Consider the following 17,200-nt stretch of genomic DNA (forward strand, 5'->3'; position numbering starts at 1 on the left):
ATTACATCACTTCAGAATTATTTTGCTGGCTGTGAAATACCTTCGGATGTTCTGAGGTCATGTAAGATGCTACATAAATGCAGTCTTGCCTTTGTTTTGATGGCGCAGAAATTAATTCAACACAATCTACTCCTGTTGAATTCAGACTTTTATTCATATGTGGAATTATTCAAATATAAAAATGTGATGGAAGACATGTGCAGTATTATTAAAAGTTTAAAGTTTCCTGATGTGGAAACACAAGTGACCAATATTTAAAAAGTAAATTTAATTAATTCAGAATTGAAGGAAGGACAAAACTAAAATAAATAAATAATACCTAATTGAGTTTAATCCCACTGGTTTTGAAACATTGAATAGATTTCAAATCCTACTTTATGATATTAATCCAGTGAAATCTTTATAATTCTAGATTCTTTAAAATTCCTGAAGTTCATTTCAGTAAAATTTCTGTTTTATTTCACTTTGCCATGTCTTTAAATAAAGGCTAACTAAAACACATACCTTGGTTCCCAATCAAAACACTTATAGTTGATTGCAGTATTTGACCTTGATGCGAAGGAATCTAACGTTAGCCATTCTGTTTTCACAAACTTACTAAGTTATTTGCCTTAAATTGGTAAAGCATATGCTCCCAAACTGTTCAGCTTTCTTAGGAAATTATGTGGAGACTTTTCATGGTCAATTAAAGACTCACTTGGCTCCAAGTCACAGTTTTGGAATCCATGTTGTTTGTTATTTAACATCTGGAGATTGATACATTATGCGACTTTGGTGTGGATGTGTGGAGAGTTGAAGTCAGTGCAGGATAAACTAACCCTTCAATGAGGTTTGTAAACAAGCTCTTCTGCTATAAATGTAAAAGTAATAATTGAGTATTATCCTTTCTATTCAATTGAACTGAACAGGCATGTGTTAGATGGTTATAGTAATTAGTTCAAATTCTGAAGAAATACAGTCCTGAGCTATACAGTGATGGAAGTGTCTCCATTTGGTTCCTGGTCTCGGTTACATTAGTACATCTAGGACAACAGTTAGGATGGTTACAAATGGCCAGCATTAGAGAGAATGGAACATCAAGCCTGGTGCAGTGGCCCTTAGTTTGAGAGTATTGTGTGAACAGTAGGAAAACAAGAGTGGTATCCAGCTTATACTCGCATCTAGGCATTCATGATGAGCTGCCACTGAGTAGTTTCAAGAAGAACCTATAGCTTTTACTTTTATTCTGAAACAGTTATTTTTCTTTCGACTTTGTTTACTTCACTTTACTGAAGCTGTTAAACGTAACTTAATCCTAATGCACCCACTGAGATTTTTTTAAATTATCTTCCCTCTAACAGCTACAGCCTGGTTGGTGGCAACTCCCAATTTTCCATTAATCCATCTACTGGACAAATTATCACAAGTGCTCTGCTGAACAGAGAAAGCAAAGAAATGTACAGTCTTGTGGTGGTAGCTACCGATGGAGGCATACCTCAAGCCATGTCCAGTTCAGCCACTGTGTTTATAACAATTTCAGACATCAATGACAACCCTCCGAAATTTCGTCACTTCCCATATGTTACTCATATCCCATCACCAACAAATGCAGGTAAGAAGTTTGTCAAAAGCATTCCAAGTGAAAAGGAAAATACTTTGGAAGTTGCCATATAGAAGGTGATGTCATCAGGACAGAGGAAACGAAAGATGAAAGATTGTCCTAGCAAGAAGTTGGGCAGGAGGAAATATAATGTAGGTAGCTGTGGGCATCAGCAGGCTAATTATAGACAATGATGAGCAGACTACCCCAGAAATGGAAACGGATAAGTCAAAGAAAGCAAGGGAAAAGTCACAGATTGACCACATCAAAATAGTTTGTTAACATTTATCCAAATTAAGGAAAAATGAAACAAAATGTTCAAATTAACAGATATTACATATGAATGTAGAACAGATGACAAGAAAATCTTGCAGAAGGTTGACTGTCCAATAAGTAATGAAAAGCAAATAAATACACAATAAGGATAAAGGAAATATAAATTGAGTGTAATGTTCAATTAATAGCTTTCAATAGAATTTTAATATATAAAGATATAGATACTGATTAAAACATATCCAATAACAGTTACAATGTACTATGTGTTGATGTATTAGTACATACTAAAACATCACATCTCCTGCTGTCATGTTTGCAATTGCCTCATAGGCAAAGAATGGATGAAGTGTTTTGTGCTTTAAATCTATTCTGAATAACAAAACAGGATGATTAAGTAGTGCATGTTTAATGTGCACTATCCTTCTTCAGTAATTTGTGCTTTCTATTAGAGATTAAAAAGAGTTTAAATTGTTGGCTATCATCCAAATTAAGTTACTGTGATGTATTGTTGATAGATGACTATGTATCAGTGGTATTACTGCAGAATTTCCTTCAGCTGAATGAAACTATTTTTAACTGTGAATCTGGCCTGCATATTTCATTTCAGCCAGATCACTAAATTAAAAGTACAATTTTGGAGCAAGAATTCAATAAACTGCTCACACCAGCTGTGAATAATATGTATTAAGCCCTTATTATTCTGAATGGGAACTGTAGAAATATTATGTCCTAACCTTTATTGCTGCCTGGGAATATAATTTTGATTTTCAACTACCGATTTTTTACGGAAAGAACTTGTAATTATCTAACACTCTTCATGACTTTAGAATTTTCAATAGCTTATCATGGTAAAGTAAAAAGTACTCAAGAAGTATGGGCACAATTGAAGTACATCAAGGTCACAATTGCAATCATCAATCTTTTGTTTAATGATGTTGGTTGAGGAATAGATGTTGCGACACTATGAAATCAAAAACCCATCTTCTTGTTCATGTGATATTATGGGATCTTATATATCCATCTGAGAAAGCAGAGAGAACATGAATTTAACGTCTCATCCAAAAGATTGCACTCACCCACACAGTATTCCACTGAAGTGCCATCCTAAGTTCCATATTTAAATCTCTGGAATGAAACTTTGAAGCAATAACATTCTAACTTATGATCAAGAATGTGACTACTGAACCAAGGCTAACACCTGGTTACGTTATATTTATTTAATCCTTCAATGTGGAAATCATCAAAAGTACAGAATATTGTATACGTTAACATCCAACATAATAAACAGAATTTGGAGTGCAGAGTGAACTTTATCACATATAACTGAGACAGAATGGAGTGATTTCTACCAGCAGCAATCTCATTTCTTGGTTCTGCTGAGCAATAGGAGTGAATTTAACTGCTAGCATTCTCCTCCACCCTTTGGTGTGAATTTGTTCGGCGAACCCAGAATAACAAGCAGTGGGACGTTGGACATGATCTTCCTTGAGAGCATCAGTTAAGAAGTGGGAGGGAACCAGTTGCCATTGAGGCAGGCCAAATATTTGCAAAGGCATCAGTCTTTATGAAGTGACTAAAAGGGTATATCTGCTGTCTGTAGATAGATCCTCTTTGTAACTTATTGCAGACAAACAAACATTGGCACCATGAGGCTGGGAACATTATAGACTGCTCACCTTGCTTTCTATGAGATGTTATTGAATCCTCCACCACCTGGATGAAATAGTAACTCGTACATCAGTATCCCCAAGTATACAGTTTATTGTTTATTACAGTCTCAGTTAATTATTCATCTGCAATGAGAACACAACAAACTCTCATGGTTTTCAGTGTGTGGCATTCACTTCTCAATATTGCTTTCATTTAATTTAAATCACAAAACATTAAAATTAAAAAGCTTGAAGTTATATAAAATCAATATTGGTTATAATTTAGTTTGTACATTGTGATGACATATAAACCAGTTGACCTTTAATAATAACATGAAAACATTATAACCAATTTCATTAAATGCCTTTTAATAATTGCTCCTATTTATCTACAGTTCTCTAACGTATGCACATTTCCATCAATCCTATGACCACAGGAATGCATAGGACTAGCAAAGACAATGATGATCCACCTAAGCATAAGGGCATAGGAAAAGAGAGTAGACAATTCTATACCATTTGTCAACTCTGTTCCATCATTTAATACGATCATGTCTGATCAGAAATCTTCAATGCATTTTACCCACACTATCCTCATTGGTAATCAAGAATCTATCAGTCTCTAACTGTATTCAAAGACTGAGCTTCCATTGCCTTCTGGCATAAAGAATTCCAAAGATTCACCACCCTGTGAGTATAAAAAATTCTCCTCATCTTGGTCCTAAATGGCATCCTTTTTATTTTTAAATTGTGTTGCCTGGTCTTAGACTCCCCAACCAGGGAAAACATCTGCATCTACCCTGTTATCCCCTTAGGTATTTTGTAGGTTGCAATGAGATCACCTCTCATGTTTCAAACTCTGTAGAATGCAGATTTAGTTTGCCAGTATCTCTTCATAGGACAGTGCCTCTATCCGAGGGACAAGTCTAATGAATTTTCACTGCACTCTTTCTGTGGCAATAATATCTTTCCTGAGGTACAGAGACCAACACTGCACACACTACTCCACGTCTGGTCTAACCAAGCTTCTATGCAATTGAAGTAAGTCTTCACTACTCCTGTACTCAAATCCTCCTGCATTAAAGGCAAATGTTCCATTAGCCTTCCCAATTTTGGGGTGGCCTGGTGGCTCAGTGGTTAGCACTGCTGTCTCACAGCACTAGGGACCCAGGTTCAATTCCACCCTCAGGCAACTGTCTGTGTGGAGTTATATGTTTATCTGAGACAGTTATATGTGATAAAGTTCACTCTACACTCCAAATTCTGTTTATTATGTTGGACGTTAACATATACAATATTCTGTACTTTTGATGATTTCCACATTGAAGGATTAAATAAATATAACGTAACCAGGTGTTAGCCTTGGTTCAGTAGTCACATTCTTGATCATAAGTTAGAATGTTATTGCTTCAAAGTTTCATTCCAGAGATTTAAATATGGAACTTAGGATGGCACTTCAGTGGAATACTGCATGGGTGAGTGGACATTCTCTCCATGTCTGCATTGGGGGTGCTCCAGTTTCCTCTCACAGTTCAAAGATGTGCAGGCTAGGTGGATTGGCCATGGGAAATAATGCAGGGTCACAAGGATAGGTGGGTCTGGGTGGGATGCCATTTTGAGGGTTGGTGTGGACTCAATGGGCTGAATAGCCTGCTTCCACACCGTAGGGATTCAATTATTCTAAGATACTCTGCACATCTATTCCTCCGTGCCAAAGTGGATAACATTTTTCCACATATTCCATTTACTATATTCTCACCCACTCATTAAACCTATCCAAAACCTCCTGAAACTACTTTATATCTTCCTCATAACAAACACTCTTGCTTAGGTTGTAATATATACAAACTTGGAAATATTACATTGGCCCCCATGTCCAAATCAGTAATATATTTTGAACGGCTATGATCCAAGTACTGATCTTTGCACTACCCCACTAGTTACAGTCTACGAAGACAAGAATAAGCCATTTAATCCTTAATGGTTTCTGTCTGTCAGGCAACCCTTAAACCAAAACAGTACAATACCTCCAATTCGATGTGTTTTCACTTTGCTAACCGATCTTATCGAGAGTCTTCTGAAAATTTAAGTATACTACATCCATAGACTAAACAAAAAACCAAAGAACCGCAGATGCTGGAAATCAGACTGTTGACCCAGATAACCGTCCGAGGCCATGGCAGATGGTAGAATTTGAATTCAATAAAATATCTGGAATTAAGAGTCAAAGGATGCCTGTGAATCCGCTGCCAATTGTTGGGAAAAATCCATCTGATTCACTAATCTCCTTTAGGGAAGGAAACTGCCGTCCTAACGTCGTCTGGCCTACATGTGACTCCAGATTCACAGCAATGTGGTTGACTCTGAGCTGCCCTCTGAGCAATTAGGGACGGGCAATAAATGCTGCCTAGCCAGTGATGCCCTCATTCCGTTAATGAATAAAGAAACAAAATCAGAAATTGCTGGAAAAACTCAGCAGATGTGGCAGCATCTGTGGAGGAAAAGCAGAGTTAATGTTTTGGGTCCGTTGACCCTTCTTCAAGAAGGTTCTGAAGAAGGGTCACTGAGCCTGAAAGGTTAACTCTGCTTTCTCTCCACAGATGCTGCCACACCTGCTGAGTTTTTCCAGCAATTTTTGATTTTGTTACATCCATAGACTCCTCCTTGTAAAGTTTGTTAATAACATGCTCAAAAAATTCCAGCAAATTTGTCAAACATGATTTTCTATTTGCAAATCCATGCTGACTATGCCCAATCAGATCATTTTCATTTAGTGACCATTTATCACATCCTTTATCATGGACTATATTACTCCCCCTATTGCTGATGCGAGGTTGATCAGTTGTACTTCCCTGTTTTCTCTCATGCTCCTTTCTTAAATAGTGGGGTGATATTTGCTGGCTTCCAATCTGCAGGAACATTCCAAATTCCAATGTTCATCCACTGTTTATTCCAATGCAACTCCAGTGTTTAGTAAATATGTTCCATAATACCAGTCATCAGCTTTCTCATGGACTGTTATTCAAAACATGCTAGCTAGTGAGGCTTACTTTTTAATCAACTGTATGTTATGAGATATCAGATTGTAGCTAGCTAGCATGAAACTAGCTACGCAAGAAGCCATGAAAGGAGCTTAATTTTCCATTGCAGTCATGAACCCAGTATGCTATACACTTAATTCTGATGGCAAGTCTTAACATTTTTAAAGAACAATATACTATTTTGCCTTGTTAGACTATTTTTCATTGGCATTGTTATCTCCATCTTATGATTATACAGATCACTAAAGTTTTGAGGTGAAGGTCAGAATCATTAAAGCAAAGTATTTATAATTCATCACTAGAATGTCTCATCTTAAATATTCAATCAGACGAGATTCTAATTTCCATTTCATAAGGAAATGAATGCACTCACATGTGATTTTAACATGTGTTATTCAACAATTGATTTTATGCCCATCTTGTTAATTGAAAGCATACTGGCTTTTTACAGGTACTGATCACATTGTCATAGTTATCACTGTTTACAGTTAGGATTTAAGAGTAAAACTGTGGGATGAATTTATTCTGCTCAGAATGGTTTCATACCAATAATTCTGAATTTGGAAAATGTCAACCTAAATTTCTGTTATATATACTGGTAGACCTCCCTTCTATTTACAGCCTTTGTTCACTGAGCGTTGTCATAATGGTTTTACAAATTTGTTGATTGTTTGAAAAGTAATTCAAGTCTCCAAAGGCTTTATGTCTATTATGTTTATAAACCAAGATTTTCTCAGTCCATAATCCGACCACAAACTCAATCAGTGCAATGATAATCGACTTTTTCCAAACCCTACTCTTTGAACCTAGGGTATTTTGCATTGGTGTGCCATGTAATGCACTGAGTGACAAGCATATAAGACCAAGAATGTAAGCAAATGGTGATTTAATTATGCTAAAGATTACTATATTGTGACATTATTCACTAATTCCATTCATACAAATGCTCGTGACTGGAAGCTGATATTGGCTGTTGAGATTCAGATCATTTTCTAATTAGAAACATCTGATAGGATTGCTTTATCTTTTAAATGCTTTTTAACATAACTATGTATCAATTAACAGACTCCTAATGTCTTCCCTGTTTCTACTGTACACAGGTTCATTTGTGTTTGCAGTGACAGTATCAGATGACGATGAAGGCCCCAATGCAGAACTCCAATATTCCTTGACAGGAAGAAATGCGGAAAGATTCCAGATTGATCCAAGTCGCGGTGCTATCATGGCTGCACAGAAGTTAACTGGAGGCACTGACATAACTATTACTGTCAATGTTAAAGACAGAGGAATGTATCCAATGTCAGACTCCACCACTGTGACAGTGAGATTTGGAAACGAAGCTGATTTTCCTCAAATAAATGCAGGGCAACAGTCTTTTACTTTCCCAGAAGACCAGAAGATTGATACCTACATTACAACAGTGTCAGCTTCTTCAAAAAGAAGCCCTGTAAGAGGGTCATTATCTTACTATATTGCCAGTGGTAACCTCGGTGATGTCTTCCACATTGATCAACTTACAGGGAAACTTGTTCTCAAAAAGTCATTAGATTTTGAAGCTGTTCAGAAGTATGTTCTGTGGATTGAAGCCAGAGATATGGGGTACCCTCCCTATTCTTCCTATAAGCAATTGAATATCACTGTGCTAGATGTCAATGACAACGCACCAGTTTTTAAGCAGAATCCTTTCATGGCTAATGTAATGGAGAATACCTTCTCACACAAAATAATCACTGTTGTAGCAGAAGATAAGGACAGTGGTCCTAGTGGTCAAATAGAGTATACTATACTGGATGGTAACAGAGGCAATAATTTCAATATCAACAGAGAAACTGGGGAGATCAGAAATACCAAACGTTTGGATAGAGAAAAGGAGGCCCAGTATACATTAACTGTACAAGCAACAGATAAAGGACCTTCCTCAAGTAGCTCTGTGTGTCATGTCATTGTCAACGTCTTGGATGAAAATGACAATGCCCCAAGATTCTCTCAGATATTTAGTGCTCAGGTGTCTGAAAATGCTGCTATTGGCTACACTGTGACACGTGTTACCACTTCAGATGAAGACACTGGAGTGAATGCTATTAGTCAGTACTCCATACGAGATGTAAGTCTTCCCTTCTCTATAAATGCAAAGACCGGAGATATCACAGTTAGCAGGCCTCTGAATCGGGAGGACGTGGAGCGCTACACAGTCAAAGTTTATGCCCATGATTCTGGGTGGACAGTGAATACAGACATTACTGTTTTTGTGACAGATGTAAATGATAATGCCCCACGATTTACTCAACCCTCGTACTATCTTGATTACCCAGAACTCACTGAGATTGGGTCCAGTGTTACTCAGGTAGTAGCTACAGATCCCGACAATGGCCTTAATGGTCAAGTGTTTTACTTCATAAAATCACAGTCAGAATTCTTCCGAATAAATTCCAGCACAGGAGAGGTCTGTACAAAACAATACATAAAATATCACAATTCCTCAGGTTCTAACAATCTGAATATAAACAGGCATAGTTTTATTATAACAGCCTCAGACAGAGGTAGAATTCCCTTGATGAGTGAAACTACAGTCATTATCAACATTGTGGACAGTAATGACAATGCACCACAGTTTGAATCTGAAAACTACTTTACTCCTGTTACTAAGAATGTCAAGGTTGGTACAAGGTTAATCAAAGTCACTGCAATGGATGATAAGGATTACAACTTAAATTCGGAAATAGAGTACCACATTACTGGTGGAAACAGTTCAAATCAATTCACACTGAACAAGAATAGTGGTTGGGTTTCCGTTGCTTCCACTCTGAGAGCCAATGTGAATAAAGTGTTTTTAATCATAATCACAGCAATGGATAAAGGCAATCCCCCACTGTCTGCAACATCCACGGTTCGTATTTTGGTAACTGAAGAGAATTTGCACACGCCTCAATTCTCTCAGAGCCACATTAGCATCATAGTTCCTGAAAGCCTTACCATTGGAACAGTAATCAGAACTGTTTCAGCCAGAGATAAAGATGCTGATATGAATGGGTTAATCAGATATAACATTTCTAAAGGAAATGATGCTAAATTGTTCTCTATTATTAATACAACGGGTGCAATATCTCTAGCTGGCCACTTGGACTATGAGACTCAACAAATGCATGAACTGACCATAAGTGCTGAAGATGGAGGTTGGGTGAAAAGAGCTGGCTACCTAAGTGTGACGATTCACATCACTGATTCAAATGATAATTCACCACTGTTCAGCCCAGATGAGTATTTTCCAACTATATCAGAAAATGCCCCGAGTGGTACCACTGTTGTTCAGTTAAATGCTACCGATGCAGATTCTGGAGCTAATGCTGTGATAGCTTATGCAATTGAGTCGAGTGACAGTGACCTTTTTGTCATTGATCCAAACACTGGCGTCATCACAACTCAAGGATTTTTAGACTTTGAAGTAAAACAGAGTTATCAGATGTATGTGAAAGCCTTTAATGTCCCAGATGAAGACCACTTTAGCTTTGCCAATGTTTATGTGCAGCTCAGTGGTGTAAATGAGTATGTTCCACGTTTTGTGTCCAGACAGTATAGCTTTGAGGTTTCAGAGGCTGCTTCGAAAGGTACCACTGTCGGGGAAGTATTTGCCAGTGATCGAGATCTTGGGACTGATGGAGTTGTCACCTACCTCCTTGTTGGTAAAAGCAGAAGCAAAGGATTAAGAATTGATAAAAAGACTGGACAAATTTATGTATCTGGGCAACTTGATCGGGAAAAGGAAGAGAAAATTTCTTTGAGGGTTCTGGCTAAGAATGCTGGAAGTATCCGTGGATTTGATGTTGATGAAGTCTGTGTAAATATTACTATACTGGATGCCAATGATCCTCCTGTTTTTACATCCGAGGAGTACAATGTGCAGATTAATGAGGGAGCAGCACCTGGGGCTCATGTCATTTTCGTAAGTGCCTTTGATTCTGACTCGGTTCCCAGTTGGAGCAGATTCACTTACCACATCGGAGTTGGAAATGAAAAGGGTGCCTTTTCTATTGACTCTCAGACTGGGCAGGTTTCAGTAGCGGCAGAACTGGATCGTGAGTCCATACCCATATATAACCTCTCGATATTAGCTGTTGATTCAGGAGTGCCTTCAGCCACGGGTAGCACCTATTTACTTGTCAACCTGGAGGATATTAACGACAATGGACCTACTTTAATATCTACAACTGGAGAAGTTGTGGAGAACCAACGTGCAGGGGCTGTTGTGATGACACTTAATGCCACTGATCCAGACCTTCCACCAAACCAAGGTCCTTTCACCTACCATTTGCTCAGCACAGGCCCTGCTACCAGCTACTTCAGTTTAAGCTCTGTGGGTATCCTCACAACAACCAGAGAAATTGACAGGGAGCAGATCAGCGATTTCCACTTGTCAGTGGTCACTCGGGATTCTGGCACTCCGCAGATGTCTTCCACAAGTACTGTACACGTCATAATAAATGATCAGAATGACAACCCATCTGAGCCCAGAACAGTGGAGATATTTGTTCACTATTTTGGAAACCTGTTTCCAGGTGGAGCCTTGGCCAGTGTGAAGCCCCAAGATCCAGATATATTGGACACTTTCCAGTGTACTCTGACTATGGGGTCTACCACTCTTTTTAACATCCCAGCAGGTACTTGCAATCTAAATTCCCAGCCAAGGTCAACAGATGGAACTTTTGATCTAATTGTCCGTAGTAGTGATGGATTGCACAGTGCAGTCAACAACAATGTCCATGTATTCTTCACGGGATTCAATAATGCGACTATAGACAATAGTGTCCTTCTTTCCCTAAATATTGCAACAGTGAAAGATTTTCTTACCAACCATTACCTTCACTTCCTACGGATTGTTAACTCTCAACTGTCACAAATGGGAACTGCAGTACAGATCTACGGGTTTTATGAAGAGGATGAAAAAACATATATAATGGCAGCTGTGAAACGATTTAGCAATCAGTATGTAAGTCCCAGTGGGGTAGCCACTTTTTTTGAAAGCATTAAGGAAACATTATTCAGACAGAGTGGAGTACGAATTGATTCCGTGGACCATGACCCATGCACTAACGAGCCATGTCAGAATGGTGGAAGCTGTGTGAAGAGACTTGCTGTAAGCCCATCATTACAAAGTGAGGAAAGCGTCCCAGTGATCATTGTGGCCAACGCAGCTCTCAAACCATTCATCTGTCGATGTCTACCAGGATACTCTGGACATGCCTGTGAAACTGACATAGATGAGTGTCTTCCATCCCCTTGCCACAATGGTGGAACCTGCCATAATTTATTAAGTAGATTTTCATGTACCTGCCTGGAAGGGTTTATGGGCACAGCTTGTGAAAGGGACATTAATGAATGTCAGTCGAATCCCTGCAAAAATGATGGAACTTGCCAGAATTTCCCAGGAGGTTTTAGCTGTGCATGTAAAGCTGGATATACAGGTATTGAATGCAGGAATCCTCTTTTAATATTTCACTCAAGGATTGTTGGTATAAAATGCATTAATTACTTCAAATCAGAAATAGCCATTAAGATTTTTCAATATTTGTTTAAAGTAACAATAACACTGAAAAATATGTTCTGGGCAGTTGACAGGACCGTTGTGCTGTAGTAAGAGACCTTCAGATACAAACCCACACAGTCAAATGGTTAATTCCTCATTAAACCAGTAAGGGAACATACCAAACATAAGCAAGGTATCTGCCGCAAGGAAAAGTAGAAAAGGCATCATCCTGGCCACCTTTACACAAATCCTTAAGATGGTCATGGGAGTCTCTGGTACATTAAAAGCTGTCCAAATAGAAAGTTACCTGAATTATCTCAATGGAGTAATTGTGGTTGCCATTGAATGATAAGTTGCTGACCATTGCCCACATAATAGCTTTCAACTTATATTGAGTTCTGTTCTGTCAACAAGGATCCAAGTAAACAACAAAGATAGCAGAAATAATACAAACATAAAATATTGCAGAAGCTGAAAATTTGAACCAAGAACAATAAAAGCTGGAAAACCTCAACAGGAGAGGCAGGATTTGTGGAGAAGTCATCGACCTGAAAAATTAGCTCTGCTTCTTTCCACAGATGCTGCCTGACCTGATAAGTTTTTCCAGCTTTATTTTTTCCTTTATTAGGGAAAAACAGCTGTCATCTCAGGTTGCTGTTACATTCCTGCTACTCCTGGTTATAAAACAGCATTAACAAAAACCTGTGTGTCAAATTGTACAGCACTAGGGATTGTACAATGATAATAGCAATGCCTAAAGTGAGATGCTTCTTTTGCAGCGAGCTTGGTATAGCCTTTTGAATTCAAAAGGATCAATGACCTGGAACTCCCTTCCTAACAGCACTATGGCTGTCCCTACCTCTGCCTTTCTGGACTACACCAGTTCAAGAAGATGGTTCACCACCATCTTATCAAGGGCAATTAGAGATGGAAATAAATGCTGCCCAAGCCAGAGTTGCCCTTATCTTATAAAAGAATAAAACTAAATTATGATTGATGCAATAAAAAAAATCACTTTTTGATGTTAAATATTCATGTATGTCTGCACATATGGTGTTCCAACATTTAACCTGAAACTTAGTGACCATCAAATGTAGATAGACACAATGTGCCTTTCATCCTCACTCCAGCAAACCTACTGCACATTTTGATGGATTATACTTTGCCAGCTGTTTTGTGACTCATTTCAGTGAACTTATTCTACGTTTTTGGGCTGACGATAACCAAAAGATTACTTCAGCCCAATGTAATTTTAAAGTTTAAACCTTTCTCCTGAAGAGTTGAGTTAGTTAATGATGATTTAGGACACTCTCTTCTGTTTTAAAAAGATACATTTTCTTCAAAGTAACTAGGCTTCAGATACAGGAATTGGGTGTTCATTTTTTTCTGCCCAGCCTTTTCTTGAACTATTCATTTCCTGTTTCATATGTTTTATTATAGGAACACACTTGCTGTAAATTGTTTGTCTTTAAATTAAGAAATCATACTTATATATTTGAGTAAATAATTCAGTAAAATGCAATTAGAACAAAAATTACAGTGAAGTTAACAATACTCACCAAATCAAACAGCAAATTTAGTAGGGCAAATGCACAATTGAATATGTGAATGAAAGTTGCTGTCCAAGATGCTGCTGTTTGCGATTAGCCTTGCAAACAGCTAATACATCACTGTCTGAATCACCATTGAAATTCATTGAATATCAGGAAGTTTCAGTGCCTGCACCCACTAAACTTGTTTCCTGAAGTTAGGCCTTGTTTGTCTCAGCCAAGTAACCTTTTAAATGGTATGATGTGTCATAATTATTGACAAACAACCATTCTGGCTCTAAAATGATCTATTACAAATGTAGACTCTAATTCCTTCAGCTTTTAATTATTTTTGTACATTTTTACTTTATAGTTCTGTTTTCTTGCCGTTTCAAATCTAATCTTTCTTATCCTCTCTCTCTCTACTGTCTGTACAAGATTTGACATTGAGTCCAAATTACATTTCCCATACTATTCTATTCATTTAATAGTACTTCAGTCTAATTGATTAAGGAAATGCATTGTTGTTTCCTCATCTAACTTGCCTGTGTAAGTCCCGGAAGCCTATATAGAGTACTCAATGTATCCTCCTTTCACTTACAGTAATTTGCAAGACAAAAATAGAAATTAAACATACCAGGGAAAGTCTCCATTGTTTGTTTGCTAACTTGTTTATTTTCCCTTTTGTTGTCTTGGCAGTGGTGTAATTTTAAATTACCTATTGGTCACCTTGCCCTTTTGCATTTGTTCACGGAATATGGATACAGTATTGCTAGCTAGGCCAACGTTTATTGCTCAACCCTAATTGCTCCAAAATAGGTGGTAATGAGCTGCCACCTCGATCTTCTGCAGTATTTCAGGTATAGAGACACCAACAGTATTGTTGGAGAGAAAGTTCCGGGATTTTGACCCAGTGACAGTGAAGGAACAGTGATTTAGTTCCAAGTCAGGATGGTGTGTGGTCTGGAGGGGAATTTGCAGGTATTCCGTGCATCTGCTGCCCTTGTCCTTCTAGATGGTAGATGTTGTGGGCTTGGAAGTGAACCCTCAATGAGTTGACACCAAATTTCCTTTTGTTTTGACTATTCATTTTAGAACATTCATGAATTGAGCCTCAATACAGAGTGCAATATTTATGCTCTCATAGCGAATTTGGAGACAGTGAGGGCATTTAATCACGATGGTGATTCTACCACCTTTCTGTGTCTGCCCTGATACAGTCCATGGACAGCTTTCCCACACCATTCCAGTGTTAATACAGATTGTTAGTAAACAGTTAATGTAAAATTAAAAGCTTCAACGCACTTTAACTGCTTGTCACCATGCTTTGCAAGTTGATTGTTGTCTCCCTTGTTCAAACCACTCAATGCGTCAATAAGGGACACAGCATTGGGAAAGTGGCCAGGGTGCCGTTTCTTTCTCGCAGCAATCACCATTTTGCTGGTGATGATGCAGAGCAGCAGAAAGAGTGGCAGCTCTCAGCAGGTGGAACTTCTGACATTGAAGTGCTTGATCCCAGTGAAAGAACACATCATGGATCTTTCCGTGGCTCAAAAGTCAATGGATGAGAACCCATTCCACCACAAAAAGACCCCAGGATCTTTGCTGCCTATTGAAATATGTGCACTTTCTTTAATTTTGATAATGTTAAACTTTTTTATGCTTGACACTTTATTTATGGGTTAAAATTATATACATCATCAACCACGTATAACTATAATGTTATTTTTGCACCACTTGCTGTCATAAAACTCATTCTTATCAAAATTTTGTTTCATATAATTTCCATCATAACCCATCTGTCATGATTAAATGATTAATTTAGCGAAAGTAAAAACAAAAATTTATTTGAGATTCAAGTAAAATGTGGACAGAGGAAAGGGAGGTTTTGACACTCTAATTGCCTTTCCATACCATTTTATTATCTCACCTCAGAATGAGTCCTTGAAAGTTAACCTTAAGGGTCGATGACTCTGATCCTTAATTATCACCAAGACCCCTCAGTTGGGTGTTTAAGATGGTTCGTAGTACTCCTCAGAGTGCCATGTAGGTTTGAGCTGCGACTGGAAGATTCAAAATCTAGCCTTAGATTACCCTCTGCTGGCTTCTCCTGGCATTGTTTGTGGCTTCTCTGTTCCCACCTCCACATCCAATGTGGCCAGATTTCCCATTAGGTTTTCTTAGCCAAGTCTTCAGCAATTTGCAACTTCAACTTTCCTTCTTTGTAACTCAACCCCAGCAGCTCTATCACTGCAATCTCTCATCTGAACTAATAAAGACTGATTTTATAAGTGCTTGAAAACTTCTGCTGGTTTTTAGCTGGAAGCTTAGCATTGGATGTTGCAAAGAAGAGGGTGTCTGTTGAAGGGTGGCACAGTGGCTCAGTGGTTGCATCGTTGCCTCACAGCACCAAGATGTGGAGGTGCCAGCATTGGACTGGGATGGACAAAGTCAGAAGTCACACGACATGAGGATACAGCCCAACAGGTTTATTAGAAATCACAAGCTTTCTGAGCACTGTCCTTCGTCAGGTGAAGTGCTACACCTGACGAAGGGGCAGCACTTCAAAAGCTTCTTATTTCTAATAAACCTGTTGGACTTTAACTTGGTGTCATGTGACTTCTCACAGTACCAAGAACCTGGGTTTGATTTCAGCCTCAGGCGACTGTCTGGAGTTTGAGCATTCGCCCTGTGTCTGCATGGGTTTCCACAGGGTGCTCCGGTTTCTTCCCACAGTCGAATGATGTGCAGGCTAGGTGGGTTGGCCATGCTAAATTGCCCATAATGTCCAGGGATTAGCCATGGGAAATGAGATTTATGGAGGTACAGTCAGCAGCTAGGTCTGGTTGGGATACTGTTCAGAGGGTCGGTGCAGACTCGATAGGCTAAATGACCCCTTTTAGCAGTAGAGGGATTCTATGATTCTAAGTGATGGGGGCAGACATGAAGAAGATGGATCACAACATTTATTGAATGGCTTGTCCTATGCAGTCTTAGTTATAATTTTTTTTTGAGTTCAAGGTATGTTTCCACGCAGCTGAGAAATGCATTTCATATGTTTGCCTGGAGGGAATGAGAGACCACGGAGGTGGTTGGGGAGCATGAGTTGATGGAAGGGGGATATGGGGAATGGGTTGGGCTATGATGGGGTGTGAGTAATGAAGGCTAGAATGCTTAATATTCAACAGAACAATAGGACAAAGTCCAGAATACTTGAGACTGTTTTCTTTTTAATAATAGTGTACCTCGGCATTTAGTTATTCAGGTCAGTATCCAGTGGCAGTGGGCCCGATTCCATCACTTCTGCCCCCAGCCCCAGAACCATTCAGCACTGTTTCCTGAATCAGGAACACCAAGCTAGACATGTCCCCATTTGAGGTAAAGCCTCAGAAGTGAAAATTTGGCCCTACATCTGTAAAGCACATGAATTATGGAATCAGATAATTGCAGAACTATGGAGGCACATGATTCCACAGCAAAAAAGCCCCAAATGTCATTAAGAGATAACAAGGTGTAAAGCTGGATGAACACAGCAGGCCAAGCAGCATCAGAGGAGCAGGAAGGCTGACGTTTCAGGCCTAGACCCTTCTTCAGAAATTTCTGAA

The 17,200-nt window shown here is 38.7% G+C and overlaps 1 protein-coding gene across 1 annotated transcript in view; it reads left to right on the forward strand.

Moving 5' to 3' along the window:
* LOC109929705 (protocadherin Fat 4) overlaps positions 1–17,200 on the forward strand; it is a 381,732-nt gene that overhangs the window by 313,893 nt on the left and 50,639 nt on the right. Inside the window, exons 9-10 of the mRNA XM_048609430.1 lie at positions 1,341–1,591; positions 7,646–12,004. Of these exons, the coding sequence (XP_048465387.1) occupies positions 1,341–1,591; positions 7,646–12,004 (4,610 nt within the window). The remainder of the gene's footprint in view (positions 1–1,340; positions 1,592–7,645; positions 12,005–17,200) is intronic.

Source organism: Rhincodon typus, chromosome 1 (assembly GCF_021869965.1).
Source record: "Rhincodon typus isolate 14 chromosome 1, sRhiTyp1.1, whole genome shotgun sequence".
Taxonomy (NCBI): Eukaryota; Metazoa; Chordata; class Chondrichthyes; order Orectolobiformes; family Rhincodontidae; genus Rhincodon; species Rhincodon typus.